The sequence below is a fragment of the Patiria miniata genome, unplaced genomic scaffold (assembly GCF_015706575.1).
Source record: "Patiria miniata isolate m_02_andy unplaced genomic scaffold, ASM1570657v1 HiC_scaffold_28, whole genome shotgun sequence".
NCBI classification, from domain to species: Eukaryota; Metazoa; Echinodermata; class Asteroidea; order Valvatida; family Asterinidae; genus Patiria; species Patiria miniata.
In genome coordinates, this window is record NW_024037067.1 from 3,066,863 (window position 1) to 3,082,700 (window position 15,838).

The following is a 15,838-nucleotide window of genomic DNA, read 5'->3' on the forward strand; positions in this document are numbered from 1 at the left end:
AGGGGCGTGGCGCGGGAAGGGCGTTGTGTGGAACTTCTACCATTCAGCCAAAATATCACGCTTTCCATATAATTTGCGTATATACTGAAAATAAACAAACCAGAGAGCAACTGTTTGGATATACGTAAAACAAACGTTTTGTCAGGCAGGAATTTCCATTTTTTTTCAAAATCACAAGTTACTATTTCATATTAGGGTAGGCTCAAAAATTATTCATGTCCAACAATGTTTTTTAGCCTTCCCCCACCCCCATCCAAAAAAACTCACCAACAACAACGGGGGAAAACAATTTCAGACAATAATGTCTCAAAAAGACTCATATTTTACATACAAGTGTTTATTACACACTTTACTCACGTTAGAATATTTGAAAGGCACAATTCTTTAAAAACTAATACGTTTGTGTGAAAATATTAATTTCTCAAAAGGGCATTTTTTTTCTGGATCCTCAAACCCGAGGAAAACAGCTGTTAAATTTCAATCATCCCCGAAAAATAATTTTCCTTGAACAATGCCAAATACTTGACATTTTTTTTCTTCAGTTTTTGTAAATGTTCACTTGTACAGTGCAATTAGGCTGACGCCACTTTTTTCTTCATAGGCCTATAGGCCTATCATCTCAATAAAAGGTCAGTCGTTGCAAAAATGTTAAAAAGACACGAATCTGGGACTGAGAAACATTTTCCAATTTTGTTAGAAAATACTTGGAAAATTTACTCACTTTGTACACAACCGCTGATGTGGCGTCTTGACACAGTGTATGAGATTTACATCATTGTTTACACCGGAGAAATAAAAAATTTCATTGTCTTTAAGTAATGTTCGCAAAATGTTGTCGACAACTTTTACACTCGTTCAGTTAAAGGGCGTGGGCCCGTGCAAATGCAATCCTTGAAAATGCACCTTTGCGCCCCATACATTTGTTTTCGATTTTTGTTTTTCCATTTTCAAAGGTATATTGGTGCCTTTTTGGTTTTCATGTTAATGCCATTTCCATACTCAAAAGTGTGATGTCGTTTCAGGCAGAAACCTCAATGTTATTATTTCAGCACCAAAATTGCCGGAACATTAGATATTTTGCTGCGTAAATGTAAAATTCTGTTCTTTTGTGATTCGTTGCATCAGTGCATAGCATGTAAGCCAGTGAGCAGACTTTTCTCACAAAATGTTTTCAGTTAGCACATTTGTGGGTTCACAACTTAAACAGAAAAATCTTTTAAAACTGAACAGTGTCTTCCTGATGACATCACAGCAACAGCGCCCACAGTTGTCCGGAAAGGAATGGAACATTTTAAATATTTTAACAAGTGCACTTTTCAATAAAATTAACCAAAAAGTGATGTCAAACAGTTTGCATACATTTAAGAGTAGAACGTTTCACAAAATATGTTCTTAAAGAAAAATTCATCGCATAGACCCTTTAAAAAGAATAGAAATAGAATAGAAAATAGTTTATTAATCCATCAAGGAAATTACATTTGCTACCGGTACAATAAAGAATGAGTAGTTTACAATCAAAGATATGCAATTTTACAAAAACACTAAAAATTACATGCTATCACAAAAACACTAAAAATTACAACCTATCACAAAAACACAAACAATTACATGTATTGGAGATTTTACGGTAAATCAAACTTACAATAGAAATCAAACAGTTTTAGTATCATGAAATTTAGTACGACAATCGAAAAAAAGTAGTTCTTGATGTATCTCAAAATTAATGCCATGTTGTCTTTGTTTCTCTTTTAAAATAACTAGGAATAGAAAAATAGGCATCGTTTGTATCAATTTTGTGAATCAATTTTAGTATCATAAAATTAAGTACGACAATCGAAAAAGAAGTTCTTGACGTGTCTCAAAATGACATGTTGTCTTTGTTTCTCTTTTAAAATAACTAGGAATAGAAAAATAGGCATCGTTAGTGTTTCATCATTTTAATGTTAAAGGGAATATACATCATTTGCTTTTGCTGTAATTTTCAGAAATGGATGGAATTGGGGGGTTGGAAATATAAAGCAAATATAGTTACACTGACTTTTTGGAGGTTTTGGGTTCGAAAATGCTATAAAAACCAAGAAAAACGATCATTTTCCTGTAGTCTGGTCCCCTGACTCCATATAAGAAGAAACAGAGCAGTTTACATACATTGGGGAATTGTAAGGTCAGGGAACCAGTCTAGCTGGCTCGTACCCGTTCATAGGTTTGTAATCGATTGCAAACAAGTGCAATGGTCAATTGGGGCCAGTATTTGAAAAAAAAAGCCAGTTGTTTCCAACGCTGATCGGCCGATCAGCGTTGGAAATTGATACAAAAATACCACTTTTCTTGAAAATGACAGTATACCAGGTGCCATAATTTTACAGGATGCTTTAGACTGTCATTTACCAACATCCTATTAAGGTATTTCGCAAAAACTTGGTAGTTTTATTTTTCGATGTTTGCAAATGTTGTATATTCCCTTTAAAAATACATTGTTTCCATGTCTAAATTAGACTACGTTAGACATATACGTTCAAGATACAAATACATGTACAAACATGCGAAAAACAGTTGCTGTTTCAGTTGAACTCTGCATTATAAAGTGGCACATTGTGATTACAAAACAACTTGTCTCGCTGGATGGTCCGATAAGGAGGTTACCGACCCTCATCCCAAAAAGGTTTCGAGCATTTTGTTTTCTCATTACTGGCAAATGTTTTACTTTTTCCCCGACAGGAAACAGTTCTGCGGCCAGCAGACCTGTAAACCTCTCTATATGAATTATGATTAATATACAACGCGCAATGATTATGATTAATGGATCTTCAAATCTGAAAAAAATAAAAAATAAAACAAAGTTGAACAATTTTCCTTTCAGTCGTAGACGCTCTGTTCAGAGATTTGTCCAGGAAAAGTTCATGTGGGTAAGTTGTGCAAACTCCTGGTTATAGGGCCGGAAAAAATCCCTGAGTTGTTGGATGACGTCGGGACCGAGGTCTGCTTTAGGTAGAAACCCAGGGGTACTTGGGTGTGGGCAACCAGACCGCATACAAGGCGCCTGTCTCTTCTCATCGTAGTAGAACATGCTCCTCTTGTAAAATGACTCCAGACCCAGAAACTTCTCCAAGTTCTTGAGTTCACTGTACAGGTCTTTATCCACGCGCTCATGACTCAATATATAGAATCGATCTCTCGGAAAGCTCTGCAACCACCTCTTGAAATGCATGGAGTAGACACTTTCTCTTGTCAATCCTTTGGACATATCTACCTCACCATTACGATTGAAAATCATTTCTACGAAGTGTTTGGCTTGTGTGGCAGGCGTTTCGCCTCTGGCCATGGAGGGGTTGCGATTGAGCTTCAACTCATATTCGTGTCTGAAGTCCGATATGGTTCTCTCCACGGGATCCCGCACGCATACCACGAACTTGACATTGGGCGGTAGATCCTTCAACATCCTCTCCGGTACATTCTGGAAGACGAAATATGACGGTGATTTCTCAAACTGAAGCATGTTTTGTGAGCTAAACCCCATTCTAGATAGGTAGTAGTCTAAGCCTATTTCGTAGTCAATACTGAAGTAATGTATTTCTTCCAGTAATGCGCGAGCAATCTGTGGATGTTGCACAAGGTAGTACAAAAACGCTGTTGTGCCGCCTTTTTTTACTCCAAGGCAAATGACTGTAGGTAAGCGTTGTTCATAGCCCAGTTTGCGCATGCCGGCTCTGAGCACGGCCCATTTCTTTTGAGCACTTAAGTTTGGCCAAATAACTGTAGCCTTCTGCTTGTCATATTTCAGTCCTGTAATGTTCGCGAAGGATGCCTTAACATCTGGGGACATAAACCTGAGTGCATTTCCCAACAGTTGGGATGAGGTGATGGAGTACCGTCCACCAGTATGGAGACGGTTCGGCTGAGCAACTGGTTTAGTTTTAACTGGTGGGGTTTTCTTGACGATCATTTTATCGTCCTTGACGATTGACGTTTCAGCGATGACTGTTTCATACTTGATCGAATGTTCATCCTTGACGATCGAATGTTCATCCTTGAAGTTCCCTGTTTCATCCTTAAAGTTCCCTGTTTCATCCTTAAAGTTCCCTGTTTCATCCTTGAAGTTCCCTGTTTCATCCTTGAAGTTCCCTGCTTCATCCTTGAAGTTCCCTGTTTCATCCTCCACGTTCTCATTGATAATCGGCGGGCGGCGGTTAACAATGTTATCTTCAACTTGGTCATTCTTCTTGTCTGTTTCTGAATCAAGCCCAGGAATCTTTTCACCGTGGTAAATCGTTCCCAAAGACTTGCCACCAGCCTCTTCTATTTCTGAATCGGCTGCAGAAATATTTTCACTGGGGTTATCCCGGTCGGATCCAGCGGCACCAATGTCGCTTTCTTTCTCGTAGCGGCTTTTAATTTTGGGAACATCAAAACGGCTGACTGGGGCCACGTCTCCCCATCTCTGATATACAAACCATTGGTCTGGTTCGAATACAACCAGAAAACGACCGAGTGTGAAGGATGCTAGACACAGTAAGAATACAGCTCCCTTGGTCTTAAGACTGATTGAAGACATGGTGAAGGTGATTCTCAAGGGCACAACCTGGAAGAACAATTAATTTTTTGTTTAAATATCAATTTCAGATGTTATTTTCATTTTATTTTCCCTTATATCGGAAAATTGGTTTGTAAAGCGGCTGCGGTGTTTGCCAAAACACCACAGCCCAGCTTGAAGTTGAGGTGTGGTATTGAATGTTGAACGTTTTTTGAAGGTATAGTCCTATACTGTACTAAACACACTGAATTTGATCAAGGGCGGATCCAGAACACGATTTTTTTGGGGGGGGGCCCAAAAAAAATTTGGTCCCCAAAAAAGTGGGTCAAAAAAACAAACGGCGTGGGGTTCGGGGCCCGCTTAAGGGCCCCGAAAAAAAAAATTTGGATTCTAGATGCTCTGTGGTGCGATCTGAGGCAATTTCTGACCACTTTAACCAATGTTTTTTTGAGGAAAAGATGGTGGTGTACTCATTGCCTGCCTTTATTGCGATGTCACATAAAAAAAAAAAATTGGTTTCGTTTTTTTTGGGGGGGGGGCATGCCCCCCCCCCCCTGGATCCGCCCTTGAAGTTGATCTTATCAACTTGATTGTTTCCTGAAAGTCACCTCTAAACTGCATTAATAAAATAAAGTGACCAACAAGAAGAGAAAGAGGCGAATTCTGGTACAACCATGTATGCAGGTGCGGACAAATCCATAAGACGATGTTATTTTTTAAAGGCCACACGAAGAAATTTGTGATTATTGCAAAGAGTCGTCGTTACGTAATGATCAGTATCTGCAGCCCTACCAATCAATATACATGTACATGTATTCAATTTCAACAACTGACAGAATAAGCCATTTGCGAGTAACCTATACCCTTTGGGATTTACATTTCAATAACATCTGGTACACTGACTTGCTCAGAATGCTTGGCACATTTTAACTTTGAATTCTCCAGACCAAAGACACTGTTGCTATTCACATGATTCGGGGCAGACTCTTACATAGTTACGTAAGAGACGCTCAGCATCAATACATCGCTCACAATGGGTGAGAATGGCACAAATACACCAGACCATGCCAGAGCTGGGTGTTGCTAGCATAAGGCTTGCCCCGAATCACGTGATGTAGTAACAGTCTCTTTGGTCGGGAGAATGCAAAGTTAAAATGTGCAAAGCATTGGATTAAGTCAGTGTTCCAGATTTTATTCAAATTTAACTCGCAAATGGCTTATTGTTCCATGAACAGCCAGCGGTATATCACGGATCATATACACATACAAGGATTAACTGTCACATTTGACGTGTATTTCCCGTGTAAATACTTCATCTATGACGACAAAAACTGCACAATACCATCTTTATATCACAAATAGAAGTATTTATGTTTTAACAAGTTATACATATTTCCGTTTTATATGTCCTGTAAAAAAAAACTCGACATACCTGGAACATGACTGGGCTTTCATATCCTAGATTTTAAAAGTGCTACAGGCAAAACTTGGTTTCGTTTTATTTTTTACTCATGCACTCTGTATTACAACTTTAGCAAGCTTACCTGTGCCAAGGTATAACCCAAGGTGACAAACAGAACGCACTCAAGAAAGTAACAAGATTTCATCTACAATGTATAATAAGAAGCATAGCTCAGTAGCTTCGCTGCGTGTTAACAACGGACAGTCGCTGTATATGGTCCAGCTCTGCACGGTGTAAAGAAGAGATCGTCGCTACTTTTGTAGTTGTGCGTCGGAGCATAACAGCCAGCGGCCATTTCAACAATAACATCGTCTATCTCTCGTTAATACAAAGTTGAGGTGTGGTATTGAATGTTGTACGTTTTTTGAAGATATAGTCCTATACTGTACTAAACACACTGAAGTTGATCTTATCAACTTGATTGTTTCCTGAAAGTCACCTCTAAACTGCATTAATAAAATAACGGTGGCCAACAAGAAGAGAAAGAGGCGAATTCTGGTACAACCATGTATGCAGGTGCGGACAAATCCATAAGAGGATGTTATTTTTTAAAGGCCACACGAAGAAATGTGTGATTATTGCAAAGAGTCGTCGTTACGTAATGATCAGGATCTGCAACCCTACCAATATACATGTACAATGTAATGTATTCAATATTCAACTAATCATGGACAAATTTTTCCATGAACATTATATTTTTGAATATTCATGCTCCTACTTTTTGGCATTTATTATTGAAGTCTGATAAGAGATAACTACATAACCATGTTAACGCCGAGCACAATATCTTGAGCTTTAAAATGAACTATGAAATATCGCAATTGTTTTATCGGGTCGGGACCACATCTCTCTCAAACTTTTCAACGAAAGCCTAATTAAAACTGAGATTTGGGTAAACAGTGTTCTCCTTGGAAAAGGTGTCACATTTGACGTTGATTTCCCGGGTAAATACTTCATCTATATGACGAAAAAATGCACAATACCATCTGTTATATCCTGAACTATTTTTTTAAAACAAGTTTGGAACTTGTACATAATTATCTACACAAGGAGTGGTTTTGCTTTAAGTTTTATGAAAATGTGTCTGTTATAGATGTCATGCAAAAAAACGACAAATTGAATGGCACACATGGAATATTCGCGATTGACATGCCAACGGGTATCCATGCGTTCAACCAATAAACCATTTGCGAATTAATTCGAGTTACATCTGGTACCATGACTGCTCGAATGCTTGGCACATATCATTTTTGAATTATTTATTTGCAGTCTTAGTTAAACAGGATGGCCTCCTCAGTTAAAAAAAACTGTTTTCCTTGAGGGCAAAAATAAGATACAAATTAAAACTATAAATCAATTAATTAAGTAATATTTAAAATAAAAAAAATAAAAAATACAGTTATTAAAATGTAAATGAATTCTCCAGACCAAAGAGACTGTTGCTGTATCACGCGATTCGGGGCATGCCTTACGCCAGCAACCCCCAGTTACTGAGAGACGTGCACGTCTTTGTGCCATTTTCACCCATTTTGAGCAATGTATAGAGAGCTTCTCTTACCCAAGTGCAAGAGCTTGCCCCAAATCAGCGTATTTGCCCCTGAATTAATTATAACGTTCATCGGGTAGCCATACATGACAAGAATCATTATACAGGCTTACCTGTGCCAAAGTATAAACAAGGTGACCAAAGAACTCTAGAAAGTACCAAGAAGCATTTCTTCATTCATGTAAATAAGCGTACGTGTACGTGTACAGTCGAACACCTTGATAACAAGGTCCTTGGGACTTTATAAATTCATTCATTCATTCATTTCGGGATTTATTGTTAGTCCAAGGTCTAAAAAACAAAGACTTGGGACCTGAAATCTTGCTTGTAATAAGCATGACGTTGTATTGACAGTGCTCTTCTTATCAGGGTTCGACTGCAAGACATAAGAATAAGACATAAGAAAACTGTATTAATCTCAAAATAAAGAAATTACAATGCTCGCAAAGCCTGCACTCTACGGTAAAGAAGATCGCTTCTTCTGTTGTGCGTCGGACCAACAAACAACATCATCTATCTATAAGGCCAAAAAAAGTCTCAGGTTTCTGGTATGGAGCTTGCCCCAAAAGTGGTGCGGCGACGCGGCTTTTTTTTTTTTTTTTTTACTTTTACTTTTTTTCCCCTTCAAATGTCGGCTGATGACTGCAAATGATGGCCGACTAAATTTAGTGCAAAAATGTATGGGAGCCCAGAGTGGCCACATAAAGCTTATACTCGATCGTAACCCCATAAAGAAAACACATTGAAATTGTGCAGCAGCAGGATTCCAGTCAAACCAGTGAGTTTGGCGGTTTTGAGACATCATCTTACATTAAAAAAAACTTTTCAATTTTGCCGACGCGCATATGGCTACGGCGACGCGCGCGCATACCAGAAACCGGAGACTTTTTTTGGCCTGTAATCTAACATTAACAAGGGGCGGCGGACGCTTTTCAAACTGGGGGGATTCACCAAAAAGGGGCCCTTGTCCCGCTGATAAAGGGGGAACCTTCCGTTGGTGCCCAAAAAGCGGGTCAACAAATTCACAGCACACATGGGGTTTGGGACCCGCTAAGGCTTAAGGGCCGGCCGGGGAAAAAAAATAGATTTTAATGCTCTGTACGTGGTGCTATCTGAGGCAATTTCTGACCACTCCACCAATTTTGGTGACATTTTTTCTCGTGGTGGTGTACGTATAGTTGCTGCCTTTTTTGTGACGTCAATTGGGGGGGGGGGGGGGGGTATGGCCCCGTTGCCCCCGGATCCGCCCTTGGCACACCACACACCCTCCGCCAGCGGCAGTAACCTCTCTGGGTCCGCCCATGAATTTGACTAGTTATGTAGAGAGGGGCACTGCCACTTTTGATGGCCAGCTCAGTGACCAGGAGCACTATTATTTCTAAAGGCCAGTTTTCCATGAAAGAGGTACAATTTTCATGTTGCGAGCGAGGCACTAATAAATTGTGCTTTCGATGGCAGTTTTTCATCTCGAGAAATTATCGTGAAATGCACTTTTGTTTTTGACGGCCAATTTCCCATCTTATGTTGACAACGGACAGTCGCTGTACATGGTCCGGCACTGTTCGGTCTAAAGAAGAGATCATCGCTACTTTTGTAGTTGTGCGTCGGAGCATAACACCCAGCGGCTGGTTGGCCATTTCAACAATAACATCTTCTATCTCTCGTTAATACAAACACTGTTAATACAGAGTCTGGTTAAAACAAACGTTAAGTCTTGGTCCCAATTGTGCTTTACGTGCACAATGAATGGGACTGATGGGATGTTCCGCTTAATACAAAATTCTGATATAAGAAACATCTTGGCTACGTACGGTTGACTGTATTATTGAGAGTGGACACGCGAACACCTTTATAACACGGTCCTTGGGACAAATTACCTCGTTATAACAGGTACCTTAATTGTATGAATAGTAATGGAAAATAAAAAATCCCGAAGACCCCGGACGTAAAATTGTGCAGGACGTTTTAACAGTGCTCTTCTTATCAGGGTTTGACTGTATAATCTAACTATAATTCAGAGATTCTATATTTGTCTGTGGGGGCTGTATGCGCGTTTGTTTATGATGTAAACCAATGAGAGCTGTTGCAAAGAAGTAAATGTATAAACAAAAAAGTATAGACTTGGGGGGGGGGGGGCAAGTCTGACCGGCCATATACCTTTGTTGCCTGCTGAGGAAATGTCTGTGTTATCTACATTTTAGTGGACTTTGTTAACTTAATGTATTCACATTTTTACCCTTTTAATTTTTATTTGGATTCTAGTTGCTCTGGTGCAATCTGAGGTGATTCCTGGCACTTTCCCCACTGAGTACATGTAGCATGAATACTACGAAATACAGTATACATACTCATATCTAAAGATAAAATTTGCATCGGGCTTAGCTAAAATTAAAATCTTACAATTTTAGTTTTATATAAATTGAAGTTGTTTTTACAGCAGGAGGCCCCCCCCCCCCACTCCGGCTAGACAGTCATATCAGAAGACCAAGGATTCAATTTCAGTCTTTTGAGAGTGAGAGTAGACTCTCCGTTGCTAGGCATGTTTATTTCATTTGCTGTCATACTGTAAGATCGTCCCCAAGCTCATGACTCATAACTTGCATGTGCTGCAGTCACCGAGTTGCTCCAGTCATTAGCTCGTTGCGCTATTCCTATCCTCATCCAGCCTCTAGGTGGCGCTCTATAGTTTCTCTTACCTCGGTGATGTGCAATTGTTGCTGAAATTATAAATATAAATAGTGTTAATCAAAATTGTTGAGAGGAGAGTATATAGAATATAAAATGGTTATTAAATGTCATCTGAAGTACAGCCCAACAGACTGATGTGGTATTGACCTATTGCCGTTTGCGAGTTAGCCACGCCCCTTAGACAACCCTATGGAATGTTTGTACAATACGTTTTGTTTGTCTCAGATTTTGCGCGTTCCTCGTCCATTTGTATATCATGTAATTGGACAATATTTCACAAGCTGTGTTGACGCGATTCTACCGCGATAGGTCAATTGTGTGGGTAAAGTGGCTTGCCCAAGGACACAGCCCATGGCTTACAGTTAGAATCAAGCAATGTTTCTTTTATTAGCTCACCGTTATCATTGTGTCTCTATGCCGCATCCTGACTACACCAGTCTTCAGAGTTTTATCACTAAGCAAGACAACAAAGGGGATACCCATCTCGTCAAATCTAAACAAAAAATATAGTAATTAAAGTTTAAAGAAATTGATAGCCAAATATATGATACAGAGTTTGTGAGTAGGCTTTTTTATTCTAGGTCTGAATTCTTCTGAAGGTAACATGTGGATTGGGTGTTTAGGTTTGGTGACCTTTGACTAAGGTATTCCATTGTCACTGTTTATCAGTTTTACATTTGCCTTCGTTAGAGTGATGCGGCTTGTGAGTAACTTGAATCTTGCTTTTGACTTCTGTGCAGGAAGTAATGGACATACTTCTGGTTCATAAGTTAAGCGCACGGTCTATTTTTTTTTTTCCGGTAAAACTGATGCAAAAATATAAAACTTTAAGGAGGACAACTGATACAAACCTTGCTACATGTTGGCCAATGACTGGGCCGAGCTCATTGACACGATGGCAAGAAATACTCCCTTTGCGCAGCTCTTTAGCCAAATATTCACAAATCTGTCAATCGAGATGAAAAAAGTGGGTAACTTTTATAGTTCACTGCAAATGCTCCAAGCAGCCAAGATATCAGAATATTTTCTGAAAAAAAAAAATACTTGCAACGATGATTTCTTATTAGTTTTGCATTCTGATCATCCTTTTCTGACCAGAAGTGGTCAGCCCCAAAAACATGTTTTGTAGCCTCAAACTGCTAGCATTTTTAATCTGAAATTTGTAAGCAGCAAATGAAATCTTGAAGGCTGTCACATAAAATTTGCTCTAGGGTGTAATAATGCAAAGAGTCTAAACCCTTCCATCACAATAAAAACTAAAACCAGCTTCATACCTCAATTATTTCCTTTGTTCCCTTGATGGGTAGAACAGCTACTTTGATGGGTGCAAGTTTGACATGCAATCTCAACACCTGTACAAAAAATATGAAAAGAACACAAAGTTTGGAGATACATGTATATATCCTCCCTTTGGATTTACACCCATGCTTCAAATTCACTTTTCAGAAGTGAATATCTACTCATTCAAGAGGAAACAAGTAAATGACAGAAAGAGGGTTGCTACCTGATGCTGCTTTTTTCTTTTTATATCATCTCAATGAAGGTCAGTCATTGCAAGAATGATGACAAGACATGAAACTGGGACCGAGAAACATTTCCAATTTTGTTAGGCAATACCCCTTATTTTTTTAGACCCTCCGTAGACTTTGTACACAACCACTGAAGTAGCAACTTCAGGTTGCAACATTCTTGACTATGATGCGCCACTTACCATTCTGTGGTTGATCTTCTGGCCCTTGCTGTCTGTTCTCTCCTTTTCTTGATAAGCATCTAGGAGTAATGCCAGTATGCCCCTCTCTAGACCACATGCCATCTCAACCACCTGGGGTAGAACGTTCTTCCTTCCCTCCCGACCCTGGCATATTGAATCACAAGAGAAGTGCGCTTGGGACAGGATGATTCTTCTGATTTAGAAGATATTAAAGTCTCAATTACGCAGCTTACGGCCTTATGAACTACCTACACAAGTATTCCCTTAATGAAGATGCATCTGAAGGACCGTTTGGGTGCCATGTTGTCTCCAACATGCATTCCACATTTTTGCCTTTCTCAATCTAAACACACCAGAGTATGAAACAAAAGCTGATAAGACTCAGGAAATAACATCGTTGTACAATACATTGCAACAGAAATGCCTAGTCTTTGTAAAGAAAATGAGAGCCAGTTGCTATGGCAACGAGCCAGTGGCCTCTGAGTGAGATCATGTCTACAAATTGGTCAGTGATTTTTGAGCCGATGTCGAGCCTATGTCAACTCACATGGAAGTCTACGCCTGTCTCCTTCTGCAGCCGTTCCAGTTCACCACTCCCTCTGTTGGATATTCTTTCAATCGTCTCTACTCCCCAGGGAAACTGGAACTGGATGTCTGTTGTGCGCAGGAGTTCGGACTGCTTGGTCTCTGACATCTGGAAGCTAGACGGAGCACCTGAAAACTGTGTGTGAGAAGCAGGCCACTTAAAGGAAGAACATTTAATGACAAAATATGCTCTTGGTCAGAAAATAAATTTATTGAATTAAATCACCAAAGGACTTGTTATAGAAAAGTATACAAAAAGGTGAAATGAAAGTGCTGGAATTCAATTTTGTGTGTAACATTATTCTTTTGTATCGTGCCAAATATATTCATCAATCAGTTTACAGATTGCCTCTCAACTGATAAAAATTTACATGAAGTAAGTACTGTTCATTTTTTTTTTCTCGTAAGTTTTGAATACATAAAAATGGTTCCTAACAACATCCTGAAGGAATACTTGATACAACTTTGGTAAACATTTTATCTAACATCCTGAGAAATTATTTTGGAATCTAATTTTTATCTCTGAGAAAAGCAACTTGATGAATACCATTAATATTTAAAAGACTGTTATTTTCATTTTAATTAAAATTAAACACCTTACGTTTAAAACTTCCCACTTACAATTTTGAAGCGTTGATTCATACAATACACTTACAGACTCTGTGCACAGTATGCCCTCTATTTAGTACAAATATGTCATTGTTTGGAGAAAAAAAATAAAATCACATTCCCTGCTCATTTAAAAATGGCATTGCATGCTTTAGGTAGAATGCAGCTAGTTTGTCCAGCATGGCATTCCAGAGCTCTACGTCTGGAAGAATTCGCTCCACGTACACGTCTCTGTCCGTGTAGACAACAAAATCACAGAATGGCGCACCGGTTACCATCAGCTGACCTTGGACCTGATAGTAATAATCGTGGTCCCGTTTCAGAGCGAGGGCGCTGTTGTCACTCGTAGATTTCACCATGTAAAACTGTGGGATGGATGCGACAGCTTCACGAACCATCATGCCTCTGGCGCTGTAAGGACACTTGACTTCCAAGATACCAGTCTGGCCTCCATCGCAGACCTTCCCGTCCGGAGAGGCACCAAGAAAACTGAACGCTGGGTTGACTACAAATCCGCAATTGTGGACGTGGAGATGTGGATTTCTCTCTGCAAACACCATCTTAGCTTCATCTTCATGGTTCTTCCCATACATGACAGCTGGACTGCTATCTGCTTTAGAGTTGAAACCAAACAAACTCATCAGAAAGGATTGGTTGACTGCCTTCTTTCTCTTCAGAATCTTGCCAAATAAGGAGCTTGTTAGTCTCTTCTCCCTGGTTTCAAACCAGTGTATGCAGCTTGCCTGACCCACAGTGGCTTGCTCTAAATCCACAGCCTCCTGCTCTGTCAGTGGGGTGACCGCGTTGCACTCCGCAAACTCTGGCTTGAGCGTGAGGCTAGCCTGGATAGGGAACCTTGTGTTCCCGCAGGTTGCCTTGTTCTGTGGTAGTTTGGAGCCTTTGGAATAGTTCCTCTGTGAAATGGACAGACATAGTTTTAGACTTCTCACCAGGTTGCCTTTATCCGCTGCCCTCCTCAGCTCGGGAAACAGAATGCTGCTGAAAAGGCCCACAACTGCCTTGCAATAAATCGCTTTGAAGAAGATGGCAAGCTTTCTCTTTTTCACCATTGAGGGGGTACTGGTACACAGAGTCAATAATAATTGCTTTATGATTTATCATTAGGGAACAAACGTCAGATTAATTCAGAATTTAGGGTAGGAACTGGAGTGACAGTCAAGGGGGGGGGGTCTGGACAAAATTGGTTTTGGTTTACCTTTCTCCACCACTGAATCCTGTCTCGTTGCCAGTCAATCATCCAACGATCCGCAGTCTTAGGGGAGCAGTAGAACTGGGCTGTCATCTGAGTAAACTCAGGCAAGCTGCAAAAAAATAATGAAAACTTTGAAGCTAACATTAGACCCGTGTAAAAGCTTCACTGTGAGAATAGTTTTGGTAATGCAAATCATTTGATATAATTTACCGACTTTTTGGCCAGGGTATTGACCATGGTACCTGAGACGCAATTTTCAAACAAGTTTCACTGAAATGGCCAAATTAACTGTCAAAAACATCTGCAAGACTCAACATTGATTGAGCATTTCCATTACAATCTGGCCAGCTGGTTTTTTTACAGAAATTGACACTATTTCAAGATCCAACAACTGCACTCAGAAACTCATTCTCTTGAATAGCCTTCACTCACTCAAAGATATATCTGTCGTGATCGTCATCTGTCAAGCTCTCTGATTGGCCAGTCCTTCTGAAGCATTGACCAATCTGGGCCAGGCCAAACGGCAGTCTGCGACTGACTAGCTGAAGTGTGTTGTAGTACTGCGAAATGGTACCTGAAAATTAACATTGATATACATTTTTTAATTTGTTCAACTTCAACATATTGCAAAGAAGATGTCATCAAAGAGTCTTAAACAGTTCATCCAAGTTTTTTCATGTTTACCTTGATTGAGGGAATCACGAAGTGTCCAGTTCAAATTCTCTCCTTGTGTTTGCATCTCATCACTACTTGGGATAACGGAAAGTCTACGATGATCGTTTATATCATCTGAAGAATTCTCTGATTGGTTAGTATTTCTTATAGACGTCTGCTGTAGCTGTGAGCTTTCTATGCCAAACATATCTTCTTGAGATGAAACAACACTCGTCCACCTTAAAAAAGAACAGAAAATGTGAATCAAGTCACAGCACCTTCCCAAGTCATCTAATCTCAAGTCACATGCTCACTATACAGAACCATGACAATAGGCTGGCACGGACATACGGGAATTTTTACGTTGGCTTGTCAAGCTTCCAGACCTAAATTCTTTAAAATCAATGGTTCTTGAGTTAGGACTGCTGACTAGTAACAGCTAGCAATCGATGAAAACTGATGCGCAAATGAATGTACATTTTGTAGATGTTTTTCATTGGATGACGTCACTCCACCCCAACCTATTGCATTCTTTTGTTATTTTTGTTATGTTCATCTTTTTTCCTTCATATGTGATTAACTTGTGATTGACTCGTCTGACAAGTTTCCGAACAAGCATACCACTCATTCTGAATGTTGCGCCTCAACAAGGTGCCTAGGGGTCCGTAGTCATAGCAACCCTTGACCCCTGACCTCCCGAGGTCACAAGATGGATGGATGTATCCATAGCGACTGCATAGTCCAATCAGCTTCTGCAGAAGGCCTGCCTCTTTGCACATTCTCTCAAGTCAGCAGACTACGTCTCTAGCGCTCTCAACTGCAAGTAAAAGAGGGTCAAC

At 39.8% G+C, this 15,838-nt stretch overlaps 2 protein-coding genes across 7 annotated transcripts; both read right to left on the bottom strand.

Moving 5' to 3' along the window:
* Positions 1-2,598: 2,598 nt before the first annotated feature.
* On the bottom strand, positions 2,599-8,130 carry LOC119734979. Of its 4 annotated transcripts, none has more exons than XM_038208645.1 (2): positions 7,653-8,130; positions 2,599-4,579 (listed from the first exon to the last, which is right to left on the bottom strand). In XM_038208645.1, the coding sequence occupies exon 2, from the start codon at positions 4,550-4,552 to the stop codon at positions 2,876-2,878; it is 1,677 nt and encodes a 558-aa protein (XP_038064573.1). In that variant the 5' UTR covers positions 4,553-4,579; positions 7,653-8,130; the 3' UTR covers positions 2,599-2,875. The 4 variants fall into 4 exon arrangements, with proteins under 4 accessions (XP_038064573.1, XP_038064570.1, XP_038064572.1 ...); XM_038208642.1 differs by lacking the exon at positions 7,653-8,130 and adding an exon at positions 6,076-6,681; XM_038208644.1 differs by lacking the exon at positions 7,653-8,130 and adding an exon at positions 5,964-5,987.
* Positions 8,131-8,319: 189 nt separating this feature from the next.
* LOC119734986 (DNA polymerase subunit gamma-2, mitochondrial-like) lies at positions 8,320-15,838 on the bottom strand. 3 transcript variants are annotated; one of them, XM_038208655.1, is made up of 10 exons: positions 15,621-15,838; positions 15,030-15,238; positions 14,778-14,919; positions 14,349-14,454; positions 12,486-12,659; positions 11,939-12,082; positions 11,502-11,579; positions 11,079-11,173; positions 10,624-10,681; positions 8,320-10,256 (listed from the first exon to the last, which is right to left on the bottom strand). In XM_038208655.1, the coding sequence occupies exons 1-10, from the start codon at positions 15,776-15,778 to the stop codon at positions 10,197-10,199; spliced, it is 1,224 nt and encodes a 407-aa protein (XP_038064583.1). In that variant the 5' UTR covers positions 15,779-15,838; the 3' UTR covers positions 8,320-10,196. The 3 variants fall into 3 exon arrangements, with proteins under 3 accessions (XP_038064583.1, XP_038064582.1, XP_038064580.1); XM_038208654.1 differs by having other exon boundaries at positions 8,321-10,256; positions 10,624-10,720; XM_038208652.1 differs by lacking the exons at positions 8,320-10,256; positions 10,624-10,681; positions 11,079-11,173; ... (1 more) ...; positions 11,939-12,082; positions 12,486-12,659 and adding an exon at positions 12,711-14,046.